The sequence below is a fragment of the Botryllus schlosseri genome, chromosome 15, assembly GCF_051294905.1.
Source record: "Botryllus schlosseri isolate E-star chromosome 15, Bs_hap1, whole genome shotgun sequence".
Classification (NCBI taxonomy): Eukaryota; Metazoa; Chordata; class Ascidiacea; order Stolidobranchia; family Styelidae; genus Botryllus; species Botryllus schlosseri.
In genome coordinates this window covers 12,881,190-12,905,937 of record NC_137250.1, presented here as the reverse complement: position 1 = coordinate 12,905,937, position 24,748 = coordinate 12,881,190, and the positions used below count along the sequence as shown (strand labels likewise).

Below are 24,748 nucleotides of genomic sequence, written 5' to 3'. Positions count from 1 at the left end.
TCGCCCCCCTATCGCCCCCTTCGTTATATTCGCCCCCCTAGACCGCCAAATCGCCCACGTTGGGAACCACTGATATAGATCATCGGTAGACAATGTATGTTCTGATGATGATGACCGTCTACAGTAAAATGCTGCATAACGATATCGTCCTGGGCAGAGATATTTTCTGGTCCGTTTAACACAGGGGTCGGAAGCCTTCTTCGTCAGGTAGCCATATTTACTAGGGATGGTGTGAACCTCTGAAAGGTTCAGGTTCGTGTGAACGTGAACCTTTTTGAAAGGTTCTGTGTGAACACGAACGTGAACCTCATGACGTCACGTGACGTCATATTGCTAATTTCAACCCCATATTTCAATTAGGCGATTGCCTATATTTATCTGCTGTACACGATACCGAGCGACGACTCGGGGCCACATAATAGCTCAGTACTTAAGTACATATTGACGTTTTAAACGTCGCCAAATGTATCAACTGAGGCAATCAAATGATAAAATAATCCCATAAAATCAGTATATTGCGTCGCTTTGCCATAAATTTCGACCTGATCGGACAATGTCTTCGGCGTCTGAGTATTGCCACATGGATATTGAGCAGAGTGTAAAATGGGTTTCTATACCTGCTACCGATATTACCCCATTAACAAGTTATACAGCAGTATAGCCAACACCCCAGTCGCACGGATTTCGTTTTTATGATACAGTATACATATATGGTCAAGATTGACCCCCTACGCCTGCTAGATTTTTACATCAGAAGACGATATCAATCTCGTTGATTGGTTGAATAAGGATCATTCGCTGACAAAATACAGTGTATTTCGGTCTTGATGTCATGTGATTGCGGGTCAAGCTCACAGCACAGAGACACTAAATATGCACAAACGGAAAGCTGGATATTTCGAGCAAACTTTTGTAACAATACAAGTAATTTTTTGGAGATTGTCAAGGGCATGCTCAGTGTTGAATGTTTATGCTGCCAGCTCCATGCATAGAGTGGCCCGCAGTGAAAGTCAATAAATTCGAACCAAAGATGTTATAATGAAGTGAAAATTGCAAAATATGAAAAAGGTTCACAGTGCAGAACCTACCAAGGTTCTGTTGTGAACGCGAACCTCAAATTTTCCGAGGTTCACACACAGAACGCGAACGTGAACCTCACGTTCACACCATCCCTAATATTTACCCTATATTTTCAGTTGTCAATTCCAATCCATTGTGACGCCAAAATTAGAGATCCGTGACGTCATGGCTAAAACACAACAACAATAAAAACATGTTTTAAACAAGGGCCATCTTTTAAACATGTTTGTCTTACATTGATTTTTGTTTTAAATGCAACCCTACTCCTTCCCGTTTATTTCCTTTTCAAGTCCATTTTGTGAGCAAAGGTATTTGAATGAATAAATTTCACAAAAAATACAATTATATTATTATGAAAGCAGGACTGCTTGTGACTATAGTTACCAATATGGCTGATCACAGTGATTCGAGTACTCAATTTTGAATCGAATATTAAATTTGATGATCCGAGACGATGAGCAGTAAGAGCAGGATACTGAACTTATACACTCCCTGCCTGTGAGAGTCAATTTATCAACGATAATTATTATAGTTTTAATACTATTATCCACGGTGGAAGCCTCGAAACCACGATTCATCGTATCGCTGAACGAGAAAAATACGCACGTTAGTGAAATGGTTAATGGATCTTGTGATCGACCCACAGCATCGTCAAAAAGTGCAATGAATTAGGCATGGTCGAAAAAATACCAAATCACTCAGCTAATCGATCTCACCCAGCCCTTAGTTTCCAATAGGCATGTATACACGAGCTACACATTTTTAAATGCACGCTAACGTTTAGAGCAAATAACCTAACACTTACACGTCTTACACTTAGCCTGTCTTCCTCTCCGATACTATATGAATCACGTGCATATACAAAGTTTCGATTCTAGGTTCACTGGTCAGATGATTTTCCTTTATCACCATTGATTTTATAGATTCGTTGACGTGGAAGCGCCAGATGAGCTCACTGCATTCCTTAGTTTGCAATTGTGATTTATGACATCACAGGCCTTTCTGTTAGCTACGTGTCCTACGCCAGACAAAAGATTGAAGCTTTATGATACATAATAATAAGAAATAAAACATGCAATTCCCAAACAACCAGAGGTGGTCAAAGTAGTCAAGAAAGCTACTCAAGTAGAAGTAGAAGTAGCGACGAAAAATTTTACTCAAGTACGAGTAGAAGTACTTCTTTCAGTAGCAACCTAAAACTACTTGAAGTAGAATTTACTGACTTTAAATCTACTCAAGTAAGTAAGTAGTTGTGAGAACGATTGTAATTCGTTCGCATGGATTGTCAAAAGGTGCATATTGAGCTATGCGGAAGGTGCCGAGCTTGATTCATATTGATGCATACCAAGAGGTATCCAATTTTCGACAACATAGGCGTTCGTCCGCATTATGGAATGAATACGATAGTATTGATATGGAAATGCGACTCTAATCCTCCGTTTAATCAAACAGCCCGTTCTAGAAAATATCATGGTATGGCGCCATCCCCCATAGTATAAGGCTCGTGGTTTAGTCGAAGAGCAATACGGAAAAGTTGTATAGGATACGGTGAGAACACTTCGCGCGATTAGTGAACGTGAATAAAAAATATGGTGGATCGTAAAAATGCCATATTGTGCAGCTTTATTTCCGGAAATTAAAGGCATTATTACACTTGCTTTTATACTTCAACATGTATATGTTATCGAGACAAAAGAACTGATATTAATTAGAGCTTAGAGTAGGCTATATGATACTGGGAATTGAAAGTGAAATATAAATACTACTTCTTAAAGCGGAATACGTATTTCATGTCTAAAGACGGAAAGTTTCAAAGGTGGTATGCTATGGACTGCTGGATTACGGTATGATGAGTAAATGCTATATTGCGAAACGTCAGTTTCAAACGTTATGATGAGCCATATATACTGTGGTGAAATATTCCACATGGGCAAAGGGCGACCATGCGGTGTGAACGGAACGACGCCAACCCGCTACCCAAATTATCTACACCGATATTTTCGTGAAATCATATACTGGTTACTCCATATCCACTGAGCGCGAAGCGCGACGAAAATTCTGGGTTTTACCAAACTTTTATGAAAATTAAATGTTGATACTCCGTGAAAACAGCCCCGAAATTCCTCAGGCTATCTTCCTGATTGGTGACAAAAACTACTTCTACTTGACAAACTGAAAATAGCAAAAAGTAAGTAAGTAGATCACAAAATATTACGAAGTAGAAGTAGCAAAAATCAGATTTACTTGAGTAAGTACCAGAAGTAGAGGAAAACTACTTGAGTACTTCAAAACAGTAGAAGTACTTCGTGAATGACCACCTCTGCAAACAACACGCTTCTTAGAAATAAAGAGAGAAAATTTCGTCAACGAGGAAAACAAGGACAAGTCGAACAACCTTTTTCACCATTTTTTATAAAATACCTTTGAATCTATGTAAAATCATAAATAATAAAGTGAGCTCGCTGTAACTTCTGTGTACTTCTGTTATCAGCAAATTAACATTATAATATTCTCGATTATAATCATGTCAACCAAGAACTAGTAACTGCGCGTTCAATGCTATTGGCTACAACTTCGTAGTAGCATGAGTTACATCCATACGAAAAGTTACGTCGGTCGATTCTTTCCTGGCCAAGTGCGACGTGGATGAGCCTGCAGAAAGCCCATCAGTGCCAGAAAAAGCCGATTTTCTGACGATGCAAGGAAAAAGCATGAGTTTCCATTCTTTAAAGCTAACAACTAAATATGTACTGTGCAGCAGTACATTGACGTTATAAAAAAGATGACGCAGCTCCGTATACTCAGGGCCTGGTATCCCGTGATACGTTATCGCCATCGTGGTGAAATCCGACACCGCGCACGCCACTGCGACAAGCAAACAGCGTTTCACGAGCGTCAACATGCGTTTCGGGGATCCCTGCTTCGACTGCGTTGATTTTTGACGAGCAAGTTTTATGAGAGGATGAATGAACATAAGAACCAGTGTGCAGTTGAAAAAGACACTGCCGACCATCCAGGAATAACTGATGGTTTCCTCTAACTTCGGGGGAGTTGTTTTGTAGCAGCGTTCGGTCGTTGAGTTGTAACGTCCACGTCGACAGCAAATCAGTACAGCTGAAAACATGTTTTTGTTATTGCGGATCTCGTTTATCCATGGTCCAGCCGAAACTCATTCTGAATCATTTGCAAATTGATCACCAATCCTTTGAATTGTTTAGTTTAGTACATTCATTCAAAATGACGATATGAATTAAGTAAGCCAATTAATAGGGATGGTGTGAACTTCTGAAAGGTTCTGTGTGAACGCGAACGTGAACGTGCACCTCATGACGTCACGTGACGTCAGATTGCTAATTCCAACCCTATATTTCAGTGAAGTGACAGCCTATATTAACGTACATTGTACACGATATCCATAGCGACGACTCGGGCCGCATAATGCCACAATGCTGAAGTACATATTGCCGCTTTAAACGTCGCCAAATGTATCAACTAGGACAATCAAATGATATAATAATGCCATAAAATATATATCTTCCTTTGCTTTGCCAGCAGTTTCGACGAGGACTTGCTAGGGAATATAGGCTTGTACCTCAACGGTCTAGGCCATCACGCCGGACAATGTATTCGGCGTCTGAGTATTGCTACGTTGATATTGAGTAGAGTGTAAAACGTGTTTCTATACTTGCTACCGATATTACACCCTGCTAACAAGTTATACAGCAGTAGCCAACACCCCAATCGCACGGATTTGGTTTTTATTATCCAACAAACCCCGTAAGTCTGCTACATTTTTTACATCCGACAGCAATATCAATTTCATTGATTGATTGATTGAATAAGCATCATTCACTAGCTACATGTACTGTATTTCGCTGTTGATGTTGTGCGATTGCGGGTCTACCTCACAGCATTATAGAGTAACTAAATATTCGAGCAAACTTTTGTAACAAATCAAGTAAAATCTTGAGAAGGTCAAGGTGCATGTTCGTTTGGTGTTCATTTTTTTTATGCAGTCAGCGCTACGCATAGAGTGGCCCGCAGTTGAAATGAAATAAATTTTATACAAACATGTTATCATGAAGTGAAAATTGTAATATATGAAAAAGGTTCACAATGCAGAACCTACCAAGGTTCGTTTGTGTACGTGAACCTCTAAATTTCTGAGGTTCACACAGAGAACGCGAACGTCAACCTCACGTTCAAACCATCCCTACTAATAAATATAAACATGGAACTATAGCGGACCGTACCGGGATTAGGCATTTAATATGATGAGACTTAAATTTAACACTTGGGAGCAGAGAACTAATCTGTGTAAATTAAAATGGCGAGGGGTCATAGTCGGCGCCCTTTAGGCTATTGGACCATATGTTTAGTTGCCGAACCCAGTTTAACCACCGATGAGGCGCCCCGATAAACGTCCAGCACCTTGGGATTAGGGATACTAGAGTCGGGGAAAGTAGTATCAATAACAGTTTCGGTACTTTCGTCTAACCATGGAAGCCTTGCAGCCACGCCAGCACCCAAAACGGGTACCACAAGGTTACGCAAGCGCATGCGCAGGTTGGTGGTAAAGATATATCTGTGAAATAATGGTTAACCTGCAGAATTGTCATAAGAGCGCTAGGAAATAGATATGCTTGAAAAATATCAAATAATATTTAGTGTAGCGTGACTGTCATTATTTTGTTTGTGGTAGCATAAGCGCTGTTTATTCAAACTTTCCAGGTCGATCATGCTATTAAGGCGTAATGATCAATGAAGGTCGAATGCTCGTTTCGACTCGAAGCCTGACATACTTGATTAGTAGCCTACTGTAATAATTAATCACAATTTTCCCACCCTTAGGCTTGGTCTGTCCTGGCGCCCACTACAATTCATTTTGAGCAGACTCCAGCCAGTAGACCATTGGCCCTAGGCGTACGCCATCATGGCGAAATCCATTAATCAGATACATGATTTGGCTCTAAATCAGCGCAAACGATTTACTTACTATAGTTAGTAAGTACAATGTCAAGTCTAGGAATAGAATGACTCGATCCGATGATAATTTTCGGCTTTTCAGCCAATAACTTCGGTCTAGTCGAGCCACAAGAAACTGACGTCTCAAGTCTCTAACCTTTCTTCCCGTGAAGCAGTTACTATATAGGAACTCACTGTATGTGAAAACGAATTGTGCGACTATCAAAGCAAGCACTCCCCACTGGAAAACACCACGCAGTATTGTTCTGGCGCCTGAGTTGAACTTCATGCTTCTGTGAACTACGTACTGACGCATCCATAGGAAAAGATAAGTTGTTGAGCTGAACCCCGCCAATATGGCAACTTGAATAGAACAATGAAATAGTGTCAGTATATTGGGTATTACAAGTTACAACATATCGGATAGATCAGGGGTTCTTAACCTGCATGGGGTTCATGGACCCGTTAGTGGTCCGGTGAGATATCTCCATGTTTGCCAGTACTCACCACAGGTCACAATAGCCGCATGAACGATACGAACACTACTAATAATAATAATTGCATAATAATTGATTATTGTATTCTTGATGTTTATCGACTGGTCATTTACACCAGGAAGTAAGCAGGTCGTTTATTTAAGTTATTGGCTTTCCAAATTTCGCGGCCAGGGTGTCCGCGGAACCTTCGAAAACATTTAGTGACCTACCCTTGCAATAAGGTTAGGAACTCCTGGGAGAGGGCATATATCTGAATTATTTTTCTTGAAAAAACTCATGCGATCATTGGGCAAAGTGAGGCGTAACATAGAGTTGCAACCGTTTAATACCGTGCTGCCACAAACCATGTGTTACAAACTAAATCTGTTTTACCTACTATGTTTATGACATGACCTATGTCCCGAATATGAACGTTTGAAAGAGCATTTCCTACCATTGTGCGAGGCCCACATCATATCCACAACATTTACAAACGAAAGATAACGCATTTCACCAGATAATCAGGTGTTCACATGGGGCTATCTCTGACCTAAGTTGATTGGCAGTGTAAGCACTGCTTTACCAATAGTCTTCTATAGCTAAATTAAGCGTAACGACCTGCTTCATATCGTATGTTTCGTGGAGTGGCGCATTAAGTTACATATTGATGAAATCAGCTCATTCCCAACCGGAGCATCATGATGCTATTTCTCGCAGAGGTTTTGAACTGTCATCAGAGGTTCAAGGAAAGTTTATATACATCCGATTTGGGGTAAATTGATTTGGACTATTGGTTAATATGATATTGGCCAGCTGGTTATCGATTAAGTAACTTCCTTGCGATAGAAACTAGCCTATATTAATCACAACGGAAATACGAAATAACGTAACCAAACCACATCAAGAATAAATGCGTTCCGATGCGGCAGTCATCTAGTTTCCAACAGTCCCGATTCGGGGCCAGCCGAGGCAGTTCTCACCCGCAAGATTTCTTCGAAACGAACACTGAAAGTCGCTTTGGATAACGCCATTGTAGTACACAAAGTCGTTTCCGATCGAACTCATACACAGCAGAACATTGATAATGCTGACTATTCTCAAGCATTTCCCGATGAATTGGGATGAATTCGCTCCGCGCTGTTGAACGTGCTTTGTAGTGGAAATTTGCGTACTTTTCGACGGTCGAGTCCGAATTCGTTTCTCGTAAATGATTAAGGCCGCTAGCAACGCGGTGGCTAGCGACAACACGACGCCAAGCAACGCGTTGTAAATGGCTTGCACCATTATCGTAAGTCTGAAATTGGAGAAAGTGCGTGTTCACGTTAGGGGGGTTCTGATGACGTCTCAAAACTGACAACTCCAGAAAAAAGTGATATATGATATACTTTTGGAGAATCCCTAAATTTCAAGCATATAAAATAAGTCCATATCGCAGATAAAATCCAAGACATTTACGGGGAAATGCGAACTAGTGGCGAGGGCGACCACATGTATAGCAACTCTGAACTCAATCGAGTCATGCAGGGTGCAGGCACAGTTGGCAAGTTGCTGAATCGAATCAGCCTGACGTCTAATTCCCAATTTATATAGCTTAAAAAAGACTTCTTACCAGATCTCTCACAGACACTTCAGTAACTATTAAACTGTTTGGCGAATAAAATACTAATTCCACATGTAAACAAACAGGCATTCAGCAGCACGAATTTGTGGAACTACAAATATATATCAACTTGAAGACAAGCTAGATCTCATATATTAATCGACGATAGTGTTACAAATACCTCAAATAGACGAGACTAACCAGAAAATATTTAGAGCATTCCCATGTCCGCGGCTCAATTTAGTATCTTTGCAGAATCTACTCTCTTGCAAATTCCATCATCGATCCGTTAATAGCATGCAGTATATGCAAGGTAATTGATTCTGCACGTGAGTACTGAGTATAGAGGTGGGAAACTGAGAAATGAGCAGCAACGAACCATTGTATTTTGTCGAATTACGTAAATGGATTCGTCTTCTGCATTTGCATTACTCGGGTTACTCATTGATTTCGATTTTTATGCAACCGCTCATCACCGAATGCGAATTGAAGAGCAGTTTCTGTATTAATAAATCATTCTGTATTATAGTACAAATGAAATTGCCGTACCGACGGAGGGGTGTGTGTAATCACCCGTGTCATGATCACGGCATATTGTTTTGACATTGTTCTTGTTAGTGACACCCCGTCAACTTTCCGCGACGACATACTCGATGATGTGGGTTGTCGTGGTCTACATGCCGATATTAGACATTAGTATGCTGCAGATGACGGAACCTATTTTCAAGTAGTAGTAGAAGTAGTAATTGTAGTTGTTGTAGTTGTTGCAGTTGTTGTTGTTGTTGTTGTTGTTGTTGTTGTTGCTGTTCTTGTTGTTTTGATGTTTATGGTGTTTCGACTGCATGCTATTCTCGATATATGCTATTACGATTCATGATCTGCCGACTTACAGCACGACCCACTTTCGTTCTAGGCCAGCGGTTCTCAACCTTTTTTGACACGCGTCCCCCTTGGCGATGGTCTAAAACATAGCGCCCCCCTGACCCCCCTTACATTTATCGTCATGTCAAAAAGAGCACATCATCTAATACAGAGGTGGGCAACCTTCTTGCTAATCATGGCCACATTTCGATTACTTATGTAGCCTAAGGCTGCATTCCAGGGCATAGCCGCAATGAACGATCTGGACGCAAAATGCCTATATGGTAAACTGTCCATATCTATTCCCGGTGAACTCCGGACTATTCTACTTTTCACAACGGCCTATTGTACGCACCGAAATCGCGAGTGGCAATGTTATGAATAGTTGCTAAGAGTGCATATTTTTCAGAGCCGCGAATGAATTGTTATTTCTTGAGGATTACCATTCCTGCTCCAATTAAGAAGGGCGCTACTGCACTGAAATCGAAAAATGAAGTTTTGTTGAATTGCGAAAAGCGAGAATAAAATTTCAAGATTAAATGAAATCTCTCGAAAATTTGGGAGTGAATTCGTAATTGCAATTTGCATGTCTACGGCTGCCAACACATACTAATTGAATAAGGCGTCGACGGCCGCACAAATTCCCTTCTACGGCCACATGCCGCCGTACGGGCTGCCCACCCCTGATATAATAGTATACATAAGGTATATCTTACGCCAATTTTGAATCCGCATTACAGTTGTTTAGTCTTTTACATTGCTGACAAACTTCCCCAAACTTGTTTGAAAATAACAAAAAAACAATGAAAAGGACATCAATTAATTTCAAGGTAGGTTGCACTGAGACTAATCCTGATGCTGATAAAGACTACAGAGAGCACGGCGTCGTTCTGTCCTGCCATGCTAAATTTGATCAGTTTTGGAAATGAATTAAACCGTGTTGATTTATAGCCAAATTGAGGGCGAAAGCGGGCAACCTATATTGCGTCTAAGTCTGTCTTAGGCAGTGCAGTTCCCAAGCTATCAACAACAGCTAGCCTACCTAGCGCACAGAGATTTAGGCTACTGCCAAAGCTATAAAGTAATGAATGACTTGCGCGTAGGAATTTCTCTAAATCTTCAAAGAATATCAAAAATTTGCTCAAATGAAGTTGAAGTCAGCCTATACTCCGTTGAGCGCGACTGCTGGAGTTTGAGTTGTCAAGCTTTCTAGAATATGAATTAAGTTTAATCTTCAATAATCGTATCTTCAGAATGGTTGTGAAACACATGTTTAGTCACAATTTATACAGACATTAACAAAATTGACAAAGATTTCTCGCGCCCCCCACCCCTGAGAGCCCCCCTTCTTTCCCAACTACCCTCCTTCAGCTAATATATCAAAACTGCTTTCCAGCCTCATGAATCGCTTCTTCTATTTATGCCTTGCTATCATCCGCATGCATTCACAATCAACACTTATCATGGGGCTTCTCGTTTTATGAGGAACTTCATGGAAATGGCAGTACTCAGACAAATTAATGTAAATATATTCCAAACCATATCTTCTACTCCATACCATACTTGACCAAATTGACCATTCAAAGATAATTGAGGAGAGAAAATTCTGTTTAGGCCTACCCTGCCTTCCGGAGCGATCAGGGTACGCTTGACTCGATTGAATGTTTGTTTGGCAAACCATGGATTGATAGACATTAAACGTACGATTTTAAGTGTGCTCATTTCTCTGCATTTTCCAACTACGCAATCCACTTCCCTGCGTCGATTGCAATTTCTCCTTCCTACGGCATAATAGGCTACTCGCGAACCCGGTAATTCGTCCTCAGAGACAGGACGCAACAGCTATATACACGCGATGATCGATTTGGCGAATTTCAGTCGTGACTATGGTGACGCTCAGATTTTATTACTGCACATTTACAACAACACTGTCCCTACTATACCAATATTTCTGAAGAGTTGTCTGTTGATACTATACTGTGGTCTGTATCTCCTCGGTTGCCTAATGAATTCGTTTCAGTTCTTATGTTAGTTACGCAACAGTTAGAGGTATGATATAGGCTTGCCTAGCCTACTGTGCTGTTTTATGAATTTCATAATGGTTTAACTCTAAAGCAGTGGTTCTCAACCTTTTTGTCTTCGCGGACCCCTTATGGAGCTTCACGGACCCCCGCGGACCCATGACGATTTAGTTCAAATTAAGCTCTATTATATAGTGCAACCGGAATCTGTCCTGTGCATATAGCAGCTGTAGACTAGTAATAAACAGCAACAAAATGACCGTTCTTGAAAATAACATCATAGGCTATGAATGATAGCCTACTATTTATGTAGAAATTGGGAAGACTTTTATCATTTCAAAACGAATTATGCAGCTAAATTTATCGAAATACGTGGAGTGTATGGGAAATACGCGTCATGTATTAGATATGAACGAGTGACGAAAATCCATTTCCACAAAAATAGGTGGCGGCGAATGTAATAATAACGTGCAATGCTTCCGACGAACGACACCTATGGATATGATCGCAACCTGTATGAAATCAAAATGGAGAAACAAATTTTTAGTGTATATATATCCCATCCCCCCCATTGAAATCTAGCCTAGAAGCTCGTTTTATTGTTAGTCTGGAATAGCGATTATGCATATCCCAGGGGAAAATGGATTTTTGCAAACAAATTATATCCAAAACCCAAAAAAACATCTATAAACAGTAGTATGTTTGTATTAGCAGAATATTGGCTATTTGGAAATTGAAATGAATTTGCACAGATCTGAGACGGCCATTCTGATTATACGAGCTATTAGGGAAGCGAGTGGCGCAGTTGGGTAAACACTGTAGTCACGCACCAATGGAAGCTGGTTCGAATCCCGGTTCTGACCAATGTCTACGTCTCGGAGGTTCATCTGGGCGGCTCCTCATCGCCGACCTCACTACCACGGTAGTGCATGAAAAAGCCCTGACTGAAAGTGAGCCGTGCTATAAGTCGGCAGCAGAGACCACTATGGGGACGCACGGGAGCGAGAGACAATGAAGATGATTGCGAGAGAGACTGAAAAAGACGTTCCCAACAAGACAAAAAGCAAAGACCAATGAACTTTATGAAATTCATGTCATGGAGCACAAGGCCTAGCAAGGCGTTAAGCTCCACTGTGCTGTGCTGATTAATACAATACAATACAATACAATACAATATAATACAATACAATACGAATTATGAGATGTTAGCAGTTATGACGCTGTCTGGCGATTTCTCTAATTTAACAAAATACAAATTAGGTTAGCAACCATTTTGCAAATTTGGAGGCTTAGCGGACCCCCTGAAAATGCTTCGCGGAACCTCGGTTGAGAACCATTGCTCTAACGGCGGCCGTGTTTTTTGACTTCGAACCTGCATATGATAAGGTGTGGCGCCATGGTTTATTACCAAAGCTTTAGCACTACGTAATAAAGGCAGGATGCACTGAAGTGGATACAAAACTTTCTCACTAACAGAACCTTCCAGATTAGACTAGGCAGCTCACTGTGGGATATCAATCAACATGATAACGGCATTCCCCAAGGAAGTATCGGTAGCCCTTTGCGTTGCACTATCATGCTTAACGACTTGCCACCCATGATGGTAGATACGCAGGTAACACAGTCAAATTCGTATCTACGTAATGTGTAATCTGTGAAAATGTTTCATTACTTCAGAGTTCTCTTGAAACAAATCAGTCGTTAAGACCAACGGGGATTCGCTATGATTTTTTAGTAAGAAATGTAATATTCCAGAAATATGGGAGTAGCCTACGCCCATTTGTGTGCTTCCAGTTTCTTGTAGTTAGCTTACTTTCCATTTCAGGCCGAAGTATATCTGTACCGTATATCAACGTCATCTCCTTGAACACCAACCCGGATCCCACCCGACATTGACACTATTAGAAGATCAATGACACAAGAAATTTCGTTACATTCGACATACTTTCTAAGTCTCTAACCTTGTCGGAATTATAAGTGATGGCAAACGTAACCTTGATGTTTGAAAGCCGTGGTCGGTTAGTTCTAGGGGTGGTGTGAACCTCTGGAAGGTTCAGGTTCGTGTGAACGGGAACCTTTTTGAAAGGTTCTGTGTGAACGCGAACGTGAACCTCATGACGTCACGTGACGTCATATTGGTAATTCTAACCCTTCATTTCAGTGGAGTGATAGCCAAACCATATAGAGACGACTGGGGGCACAAAACGCCACAATGGTGAAGTAAATATTGGCATTTTAAGCGTCGCCAAATGTATCAACTGGGGAATGGGGCAATCAATTGATATAATAATCCCATAACATCAAGATATTCCGTCGCTTTACCAACAATTTTGACGAGGACTTGCGCGGGAATATAAGCCTACGCCTTAACGGTCTAGCTAGGCCACACCGGACAATGTATTCGGCATATGAGTATTGCTTACGTTGATATTGAGCATAGTGTAAAACGGGTTTCTATTCTTGCTACCAACATTACCCTATTAACAAGTTATACAGCAGTAGCGAACACCTCTATCGCACGGATTTGGTTTTAATGATACGATGAACATATGCAATCAAGATTGACCCCGTACGCCTGCTAGATTCGCTGACTGCCAGTCAGTTAAATTCAAATCAGTCGGGACATATATTATATAGTCTGTATCTACAAAAAAAACTATCCCTCATACAGTGAAAACTGGACATTTTTTGTACGGGAGGTTTTTGTTTAACCAGTCTTAACCTTGGTTAATTTTGAAATTAGGACACAAAAGTTCATCGTTTGTGACTACAGGACACACAAAATTTTGAATTTTTTTAGTCATAACCCTAGTGCAGGTGTACGAGCACCGTTAAACAATTCCTGTTACGTTTTAAAACCGGCCCTGCACTCAAACGGTGCGATCATTCGGAAGTGTAACCAGTCCATTCGACCGAATGCATCGGAACAAAAATCCGAATTTACGTCACTGAGAGAATTAGGAGTTGTCTCAATGTTATTCACGCGCAATTCGCCGTGTGAGGTGTAAGTAACGAAATACACTACGCACTGGCTGGCATGCTCGCAAGTAACACGCGACAACTCTCGAATATGATATTCCGAGCGGACAATAATGATGATTACAAAAGCGAAATCGCGCTGCCAATCAGTAATTCCATCTTGCGGTTTCTGGCTTTGCGTTGAGTAGCTCGCATCGCAACGATTGTTTGCAGATTAAAACAACGATTTTGGCGGCATTGGTGCAATTCCCGATTAACGTTCGCGAAAGTGTCATCATATAGCGCCTAGCGCGAATCAAATTTTAATATTATTAAAATCCCTCAAAAATTCAGGAGTCCGTAAATTAAATTTGCATGTCGACGGCCATCAACACATACTAATTGAAATGTGTGTTGAGACGGCCGCACAAATTTGCTTCTACGGCGGCAGATTGGCCACCCCCGTCGGCCAGAATAAATTTCACTTTACCGGGAGCATGCCGCGATCTTATCAATAGATATCCACTGTCTACTATATGCCCAATAGTTAAAAATTCGATATGCTGTTCTCGATACGAGTACTTCCAGTAATCAAGTTTATCGGAATATAGAAGGTTCCCTGTCGAAACGAATCGAATAAATTCAAAATTTGTGCCACCCAAAATCTCGTGATGCATCAATATTTGACAATGACATGGCCTACAGGTTAATAACTGAAGGAACACTGAAAATGACATTATGTGAGAATTTCGGAGTACGAATGTATCAAGCAGACAACAAGAAATAAGATGATGGCAAACGAGAAAGTGTGTATTCTAATCAGTATCGCCACGAGCTTTCGTTGCGACAATTATTATCTCATTATATCGGTGTTTACGCTGCATTGATACATTTACCGATTAATGTCACTGGCAAGGTCTTGTTAGTTAGTAACAGTTAGAGGAACGAATATGCGCAGAAATGACTTCCAATTTGCAGACACACACCAACACAACCTCCAGGTTCTGCGCTCCGATTACCAAGACTATTACGAAGCTAGCTAGCTCAAGAATGGTTTTGTAAACGGATATTGGCGCACATAATTTAGATTTTAGAAAAGCTGAAAGTCTATTTGGGCGCCTGGTAGGGAGATGAGATCGACAATGGTGCTTCTCAGCACACGCTAGGCGCATAGCCAGTCGAAAAATTAGTCTTTTTTTAAATTTAACAAGATAGCATTAATTCAATTCGGTTTAAGTACATGTGTAAATTGCGATCATATAATTTCTTCGTGTAGACCAGGGATGTCAAACATACGGCCCGCGGCCCGCGAAACAATTCTGAATAGATAGGAAAATGCTTGTATTATGCAGCAAGTTTCTGACAAATGTTTAGGGTTTTAGTTGGAAATACTTCCAATAAATAATCCTTCAAGACAACAAATGTTGAGTTGTGTTTAGAGGCCGCATTATAACCATCCGACAGCGGTAATTTGGTTTCACTCTAGTCACCAAGTCGCCGACATTGACAATTCCGAAACGTAGTTTTTCAGAGAAGCGAAAACGCCATTGCCAAACAGTTATATGCAAGCCACATGGAGAATAAAATAATCACAGAATTATATTTCAAACATATGCTGCCGCACCAGTTTTGACTCGAAAGGTCCCCGGCCTCCACATAAACCCGAATCGCGAATTAATACGGACGAGCCAAATTCCAACGTGCGCGTTTATTGAAGTTAAATCTGTTCAATAGGGCTCTTCAAAAATGACTTTTTTTCTCAAATCGTAGTGGCTACTTGATAAAATCGTTAGGTTACCTAATTTAAGCCTACACACAAAATTTGGTTCAATACCAGCCAGTACCGCTTTGCTACAGGAGAAGGAAGTTTCTATTTATTATATAAAAATAAATAATACCAAATTTGAAAATTTTCTGTTCACCCCATGAAAGTGTTAGGCTGTCTATAAAAACGATGCTCACCAAATTTGGTTCAATTCCGACCAGTAGAAGCGGAGTTATTACCGTCGAAAAATTTGGATTTTAATAAAATAGTATTTACGGTGAGCACAACTATAATAAATAAACAAAGAATCGGTCACCGTAAATACTATTTTATTCAAATCCAAATTTTTCGACGGCAATAAAAAGTCATTTTTGAAGAGCCCTACTGTTCATACATCATACCCAATCCAGGCCCGATTACGATTAAAATAAAGGTACCATAGAAATATACCAGCTCACATCGTCGTTAGAGCCACTGTTTTAAATGTTTATAACTTATTCAACCGGCCGGTCATAGTACTATTGCTAACTCGATTGTTTGAGAATAAAGGTGTTACAAGAATAGAATCCGTAATATACTGCAATCTACCATATACCATCAAACGTATACATTACACACACACTCACAGGCTCGATAACAATGACATTAGTACACGAGCACTGATTTTGAGTTACAATTTGAAATTTGACCACAATTTGACTGGTCCGGCCCGCGAGCGATCTGAAGGCTTGAATTGTTTCGCGGGCCGGATGAAATGATCTGGCGGGCCGGATGTTTGACATCCCTGCTGTACAGTGTACGCCAGCAATGATATCGTACACACCAGGCCCAAGCCACCGAGGCATATGCGCTTGCCCACATGCCCAGTCAACCGATGATATAGTGTGAACGGCCTGTTGCAGATGCGATTGTTGTTCAGTTCTAGCCAGCGGAACCTGACTTGTTATAGACGCTATAAATCAGGTTAGCGACGACTGCCACGCGTACGGGAATTTCGCGACCATCTCGGCGGGAGATCGCATCACAGACTCTTCTCGATAATTGACAACATGCTTCTAACAAATCGGCCGCGCGAAACACTGATAACACAATTATTGAATTGCAACTGAATATTAGAGTTGAAGGGGTCATTTCAAAATGACGGGGTGTCGCGTTTCAAATAGGTGTGTCTGACCTTCGGAAACCCCGTGGCTAAGCACCTGGCACACGCGCGTATCGTCATCGAAGACGTCTCCAACGAGGTCGCATCGAATCGCCTGATTACTAATTACTCTAATTAATAATTTCTGGTCACAAATCACTTAAGCGTTTGAGCATTTTGTACGAGGTGACCGCCACCTCGTAAGTCGTCGCCTATGTAGTCCTGGTCAAAATATATTATTGTTGATGCGTTTACAGGCAGGGTCGGGAACCTCTTCTTCGTAAAAGGGTTCCTATTGGCCCTATATTTCCGATTGTAATTCCCAAGGAGTCACACATAACAATCCGATAAACGGGGTCGTCCCAATTGAAGGTTCGTGACGTCATTGTGACAACAAAAACGAAGTTCACTATACATGGAATCCGTCGCGTGCGCGTGTGCGCGTCGTGTGTGTTTGTTGGTCCCTCTCCTGACAACTGTCGCTATACACGTGGAAACACTAGCACTCAGAAATTGCATGTCTTATGAAATCGAAGCGAATCATTGCCGAGGTGGAACAATCTGGTGACATGATTGATGAAATCAGTGATCACGAAGACGTATGAGTAGAATTCGACGTTGATGAATACCCAATCACAGTGGTGGAATGGAGCTCTGTACATTGAGATCAAACCCGATAGGTTTTAGCCCGTACTCAAAAGGTTAATTATGGCCGCCTGGTTTGAGCCCAAAATAATAATTAAATACCATTTTTATATCGGTAATTAGTCGAGTAGTCATTTGGAGCGAATGAAGCCAGAAATATTTACGATATAGTAAAGTTCGAAACCCTATAGGCCGACCTAATTTCAATCTCTGCTCATCGATTTTAGTACAGTAATTAAAATAGGAGGCGCAAGAACATGAATACTGAATAGACTGAAAAGGGGCGCAGGGGTAAATATTTAGAACCAATGGTGTATGATTCGCATAGACTCACATGACCTAGCCGTAGCAAGGCTTTTATTTATTCGGCGATTGCCGTAGGAGCCGGAATCTTTATATTCGCAATTATTAAAGAGCGTGTCGTCCAACATGCGACTTGGCGCCTGCACTTGCAGAAAGATCGTCGGCAATCAATCTTTGTAGAAAATGATAATTGTCTGTTCGCCAAAATTTTCGATATTGAATACGTATAAAGATGAATAATCCTGTCCTTGCCAAATGAACCCAGCTGTATACAGAGGTTACCCGCAATATATGCAAGTAACTTTACAATTGACCGAATTCATTCATTAACTTTGAACAAATTTCGCGCTTCGAGCAGCCATATATATAGACAGGTCATGAATTCACCTAGAGTTTTCACTCCATAACTGTAATCGATTATGCGTATGAATATATGTTTTGCTTTCATCGTTACCTAATTCTGTTAATTATTAAATCTGGCTATGAGTGAGGTGTCAATCAAAATGAAGGGCCAGTAATATATTCGGGTGGACCCGTTTGTCTAGTAACTTCGCCACATGACGTATTTCGTGACCTCCTATGTCAAAAAATATTGAAATCGTCGAAACATGCTAAACTAAACGACGCACAATATTTCAAATTGGTATTTCTTCACTGGCAAATACTTTTTCTTTGTGGGATGGTATTTGTCTTGTGGGGACAGGAACATTCGGAGCCAGCCATTTAGGCGCCAATGGACCGCATTTTTTTCGTGAGGGATGGGTACCCAATAAAACATACTTATTGGCAACATTAAATTGCGACGCGAAAAAGTTTAGAAAAAGTTGCATAAATTTTAAAAAATAGTCTATAATTTTTATGTTACTTCACGAAATAACTTTGGGCCGACGTCGATCCCTCCCCCTATTGGGGGTTTGGGGTACGGCAGTTACGGTCCTGTCTGTAGCTGTACCCCCGTTTTTTCTCCTCCATGCTATCCGCGGATGCTGAGTGCCTAGCAGGACAGCTGCGGATACCAGTTTCGAGTCTTTGGTCTGATCCGACCAGGGATCGAACCCACGAACTACCGAACAAGGAGCCGGACGCATCACCATTACACTATCTCGCTCGTACATCGCCTAGCTACTAGCTAGCAGAGATGACATGTGTTAGGATTAGGATTTGAAAAAAACGAATTTGTGAGATTTTGTCGGATTTGGATTGGATTAGGATTAAAGATTTTTTTCTGAACGGATTAGGATATGGATTGGATTTACCGATTTTCTTGGAGATTTATATGTCGTGTGACGAATGGCGACAAACTTTATTCAGATCAGTTATTAATGTACTTATGGTGCACTACACTATGGTACACTCGGTGCCCATGAACATGAGTGGTGCAGCTCTATGCTAAGCTATTTTGAATCAAGAGAATTGTTGGTTGTGAAAGAAACATTTTCAGTTCCTCCCTTGCATAAATAAGCATTTTTTCTGAACTTCAAGTTAGAATCGAATTAGGATAGGACGCGGATTTGAATATACAAGAGGTATAGATTAGGATTTGGATTGGGATTTGAAGCTTAGGATTTGGATTGGATTAGGACTAAAGTTCCCAATCCGGTAATCTCTGCTAGCTAGCTGGCTGGATTAGGATTAGTCTCTCGTTACTCTCTCGTTTCGCCAGACTGCATTGTGACGTCTCAATGCCAATCTTCATAACAATGAAGAGTTCGAGGCTGATTGTGGGGGTTCCAGGGCCGCGAACAGAATAAAATTTATATTTTCGTAATCAGTGCAGAGTCAGCTTTCGATTGATACCCGTTTTACCAAATTTAATGCTCGGCAAGCCGGTCAAAAATGACCGTCAAATTGCTTGTAGCCAAATGTAAATTGTGACGTGATACAATTTCACTGAGGCGTGAGATTTGCTTGTGTCGACACCATATAGGACACTATGGTCTCATCCAGAGATGTCTAGATATCGTAGGCTTACCATATTTTGGAAATGTAAAAAGAGGACACTTTTTCAGAAATTTCTGACATGCAAAACTGGAGAAGAATTCTCAAAAACTGGTAAATTTTTCCCACTTCGTGATCGGTTGACTAAAAAAAAAAAAAAAAAAGGTCATCACTTCCGCTCAGAGCTCAAAATAACGTTTTTCTCTCCACATTGCCAGGTGGATGACTAAAGAAAAGGTCTTCTTTTCGCTCTGAGCTAAAATCACCGCTTTTACCTCCGTAATACCCGCCAGAGCTTCACTTCTGCGCTAATTTGCGGCATATCACTCGCAATTTCCTCTAAATCTGACCTAAATTTTCAAAAAAGAGGACAAAATCTCAAAAAAGAGGACAAAAGGGCGTCCTCCGAGGACACTTTCAAAAAAGTCAAAAAAGAGGACAAATCCTCTTAAAAGAGGACGTATGGTAAGCCTAAGATATCGCTGGTCTCATTTCGAAGACTTCTACAATTCGCATCGACTCCGTCCTACCATTTCGTTGTATCGAAGTCTTATGGTGTTTAGAAATGATGAAATTATTTATAAACTGATACCATAGCCTTTATAAGGGCTATGCTGATTGCTGATACTGGAGTTCCGCTTTCGTAGGTTATGCTCTATTGCGTAACCACAGGGGAATAACCTTTTGTGATAAACATGCGTCTAGGAGCAAAGCTTCTCAACTCAACTGGTCTGGTAACTGCCTAACTGGTATTGAGTGACCATATTGCCTTGTTTCGAAGCAAAGCGGAGTGACTTTGCTCCGGAGAAGAGTTGCCAATTCGTACATTCATGTGTCAAATTCCAGAATATTGGCGTATTTTCATGTTGGTAGGCACCGGAATTTTGGATTCGGCACGTGTTGGCAGTAACAAATGCGGTTTACAAGTTTACTCGTTATACAATTGAATAGTATATTCATATTGAAATGAACCCGAATATTTTCGGCTGACACTCGTCAGGGGTAATCGTCAGCAACTAGTAGAGAATTGGAAAGAACATTGTATATCAACAATCGTATCACAAAATATGACGTCACCAGCATGAAATTTCGAATGAGAGAGCGTTCAATGTACTATTTTTAGGTGATACACGAACTCCTTTTGTTGACAGAGTTTTGGTTGGTGTATTTTGATAAAAGTTGATTCCAAGGCACACAATTGGTCTCCAAGGCACACAATTCCATTTGTGTGCCTTGGAATCAACTTTTATCAAAATACACCAATCAAAACTCTGTCAACAAAAGGAGTTCGTGTATCACCTAAAAATAGTACATTGAACGCTCTCTCATTCGAAATTTCATGCTGGTGACGTCATATTTTGTGATACGATTGTTGATATACAATGTTCTTTCCAATTCTCTACTAGTTGCTGACGATTACCCCTGACGAGTGTCAGCCGAATATATTCTGGTTCATTTCAATATGAATATACTATTTAATTGTATATTGAAGTTCTGTACCTCCAAGAAGCTCTTCAAGTTTACTCGTGTGCGGTGTGCCTAAGAGTGAGGTGGTTTAAAATGAGATTACACTTATTTCAGTAAGCCTATTGGCATCTTACGTGCTATGAATAAATGAATGAATGAAATTGAATGGAAAACAAATATATTCCACTGAAACATCTTACCATATTATGTAGTCTAATGTAAACTTGAATCCATTGAAACTCATCTGTATAATTGGGAATATTTCGAATAATAATTACAATTATGATTTGGGACTGTAGCCTTCCTGCAGTTGGCAACCCTGCTTTGGTGTTCGCTTATTTCTTGCACAGAGAACGAGACCCTGAAAATGCAGGCAAATTGTTGGCATATTATTTTACAAACTTGAAAACCTGATCCAGGACATTTTAGATGTGTTTACGTTTAGTAATTGCCTAATGACTACTAAAAAGTCTGAAATGTAGTATGGTACCTGGTATCATTTTCGTTACTATAGTATAGCACTAGCAGTATGGTATATTATTCATCGTCGTATTATTATTCATTTTTTTCAATTCAATATACCACAATAATTGCGACACAGTGAAAAGAAAGGAGGTAGTCGAAACGACTTGTTGTAGTCCATTGATAATCTAACACCTTTTGGCCTACAAATATAGTGATGAAAAGTCAGAAGATGCCTAATAGAGATTTGCAAGTGATACTGCTACGTTTAATTTATGTACCAGATGACGCTATATAACATTATAATAAAGTGTTTTTGATCAAGTTGCATTATTGAATTTACTAATAATGACTCTTTATGTAATTCTTTTAATCTGGTGGTATCTTCATTTTTGTAATCAAATCCATTTTAAATCTTCTTCACAGTAGTCTAAAACAGAAACTGTAGGTGAGATCCACACTGGTGTTTTTTTCCGCTATGGAGTCATCTTCCGTACCATCGTCATCTTCCAGTGTCGAAGATGTCCCACAGTTCACGACCAATTTGTTGAAAACTGTTTCTAGCGCGGTCAAAGCCAGCGCTTCCCTGCCGCATTCTGGAGACGACTATGACTTGTACTGCAGTTTTTCTGGATTTCGAGAATTCTACGCCGAACAATCGTCGCGTTTGACAAGAACTCTCAACACATTTATGACTCACCAAGGAGTTCGGTTATTACCGAGTCAAGAATCGGGAGTCGGAGACATCGATGACAGCTACGATAGAATCGTCGAGGCAAATGACACCATGTTAGAGCAGGTGGCGGGATTGTTGGAAAAAGCCAGCGACCCTGAAAAGAATGTTGTTAATCCGGAGATATTATCAACCGACAGCCCGGCTCAGAATATTCCGAAAACGGTAGTATCGTCATGGAATCGAAACAGAAAGAGCGGAAAAAATCAAATGTTTCGCCTATTCCACGCACAAAACATTTCAAGGCCACAAACCAATTTCACTGACAAAATAGACAACTCTAACGTTCCGTTTGTGCCCAAAATTAAGGAAAAACCCAACGCTACAAAGCCCTTACCGAAAGCTTTGGTAGATCTGAACACGCAACAAGATGGAATCATTTCTCTAGCCATCACACATCTTGTACGCCAAGGCAGAGACTACAGCATGGAAGACCAAGACATATACACCCACCCGTACCAATTTGAACTAAACTCCCTGCAATATAACCAAGAGCAGATGCAAGAAGTGGAACCGCAAAAATACGACCCTTTCCCTCCGCAACCTTGCGAAGTAATCACCGCCAAAATGGATTTGATATCGGTTGTGGACCATTTGAAAACTTGCAAAGAGATCGCCGTAGATTTAGAAGCGCACTCGTATCGGACTTTCCAAGGGTTGACTTGTTTGATGCAGATCTCATCGAGAACCAAAGATTTTCTCATCGACACGCTGGCGTTGCGGTCGGAAATTTATAGATTCAACGAAGTCTTCACGGATCCAAAGATCGTCAAAGTATTTCACGGTGCTGATTTTGACATCCAATGGCTTCAGCGCGATTTCGGGGTTTACGTGGTGAACATGTTCGACACGGGACAAGCGGCTAGGGTGCTGGGTCTATCTCGTTTTTCTCTTGACTTCTTGCTGCAGAAATACTGCGACGTACACGCCGACAAAAAGTATCAATTGGCCGACTGGCGGATCCGGCCGATACCCGAAGAAATGAGGAAGTATGCTCAAGAAGACACGCATTATCTTCTGTATGTTTACGATGTCATGAAAAACGAATTGTTATCGCACTCGGATGAGAAAAAGGAGGCCAGGCTCGTTAAAGTTTTGGAAAAAAGTCGAGAAATCTGTTTGCGTTTGTACGAAAAGCCACTTATAAATGCAAATTCCCATATCAACCTGTACGAGAGGTGGAGGTCTAAAAGGCGTCTGAACGACAAACAGTTGGAGCTGTTTAGGTTGTTGTTTTTGTGGCGTGACGCAATGGCACGTCAAGAGGACGAAAGCACCGGTTACGTTCTGCCGAAACACATGCTTTTCCAAATTGCGGAAATAATGCCGCGGGAAGCGCAAGGAATCCTCGCGTGCTGTCAGCCTGTGCCGCCGTTGGTCCATCAGCACATGCATTCTCTCCATCAACTTGTGTTGGAGGCGAGAGCCTTCACCAAAAAAGCAGGCAAATCCGCGCAATCCGCGGAGACGGAAGCACCCGTGTCTGTGAAACCAGAGATTCACGAATATGATGATTTTCTGACGTGCCCACACGACGTGTCGCATCCTGACAAGTCAAGTTACGGCCATCATCAAGTTTTTATGCAACCGACGGTGTTGTTGAGTCGATCTAATTTTATGACTCCCTACGTACCCGTGTACGTTCCGGTGAAAGTTTCAAACGGACTGGCGAAGACACATTGGGATCCATATGTCAAATACTTTGAACCTCGTAACGGAGCGACCCCAGCGCCGTCTAATCTTATCACCACCATTGAAAATATGTCGCTACGGACTATGCTAAGTCCGGATTACGCGTGGAAACTGAAGGATTTGCACGCCGGCCAGCAGCCTGTTGAGAAAAAGGCGAAGAAACCGATCAAGCAGCCCGACACGAAAGACGAAGTCATAATTTTGAGTAAGCTGCCGGAGAAAAGACTGTTGCAACCGACGCAGCCTGATAAAAAGCCGTCACGACACGCCAAGAAGAAGGCCAAGAAAGCTGCCGCTGCTGATGTGCAGCCTTTCCAGTATGACGCGTCGCACTACAATAGATTTAAGAAGTAGTGATTGTGGCCGGTATTTTATTGTTTTGATCGAAAATAAATGTGTTGTCGAGTCGTCAATGTGCGTGGTTGGGATCAAGTTCCGACCTTTCAGTTGCAAGTCATTGGGTGCATTGTCACACCAAATAACTTGAGTGACTTGTATTAGAAGTTACAGGTGCTTGTTTTCCAGACCGTGTTAGACTTGCTCGTGACATGTTCACTTTCTGTTCTTCCGAGAGGTCCAGAATACTTAGTGAGGTAGAATGTTTTTTGACTTTAAGTAATTTATTATTTCTCACAGGACCA

At 41.1% G+C, this 24,748-nt stretch overlaps 3 protein-coding genes across 4 annotated transcripts in view; 2 read left to right on the top strand and 1 right to left on the bottom strand.

Annotated features, from left to right (window-relative positions):
* LOC145457346 (L-threonine ammonia-lyase-like) overlaps positions 1 to 24,748 on the top strand; it is a 237,168-nt gene that overhangs the window by 7,707 nt on the left and 204,713 nt on the right. The gene's annotated exons all lie outside the window — the stretch shown is intronic.
* LOC145457349 (uncharacterized) lies at positions 1,313 to 8,777 on the bottom strand. The gene is made up of 4 exons (XM_080335544.1): positions 8,323 to 8,777; positions 7,502 to 7,815; positions 6,241 to 6,408; positions 1,313 to 4,194 (listed from the first exon to the last, which is right to left on the bottom strand). The coding sequence occupies exons 2-4, from the start codon at positions 7,803 to 7,805 to the stop codon at positions 3,647 to 3,649; spliced, it is 1,020 nt and encodes a 339-aa protein (XP_080191670.1). The 5' UTR covers positions 7,806 to 7,815; positions 8,323 to 8,777; the 3' UTR covers positions 1,313 to 3,646.
* Positions 22,080 to 24,520, top strand: LOC145456819 (exosome complex component 10-like). Its single transcript, XM_080334937.1, has one exon. It carries the CDS (start codon positions 22,161 to 22,163, stop codon positions 24,459 to 24,461), a length of 2,301 nt encoding a protein of 766 aa, XP_080191063.1. The 5' UTR covers positions 22,080 to 22,160; the 3' UTR covers positions 24,462 to 24,520.

Coding starts and splice junctions, on each gene's coding strand:
- LOC145457349 (XM_080335544.1), bottom strand. CDS start 7,805: ATGGTGCAAGCCATTTACAACGCGTTGCTTGGCGTCGTGTTGTCGCTA. Junction 6,409..7,501: donor GTTTCGAAGAAATCTTGCGG/GTGAGAACTGCC, acceptor GTTCTATTCAAG/TTGCCATATTGGCGGGGTTC. Junction 4,195..6,240: donor ACAATTCGTTTTCACATACA/GTGAGTTCCTAT, acceptor ACATGTTTTCAG/CTGTACTGATTTGCTGTCGA.
- LOC145456819 (XM_080334937.1), top strand. CDS start 22,161: ATGGAGTCATCTTCCGTACCATCGTCATCTTCCAGTGTCGAAGATGTC.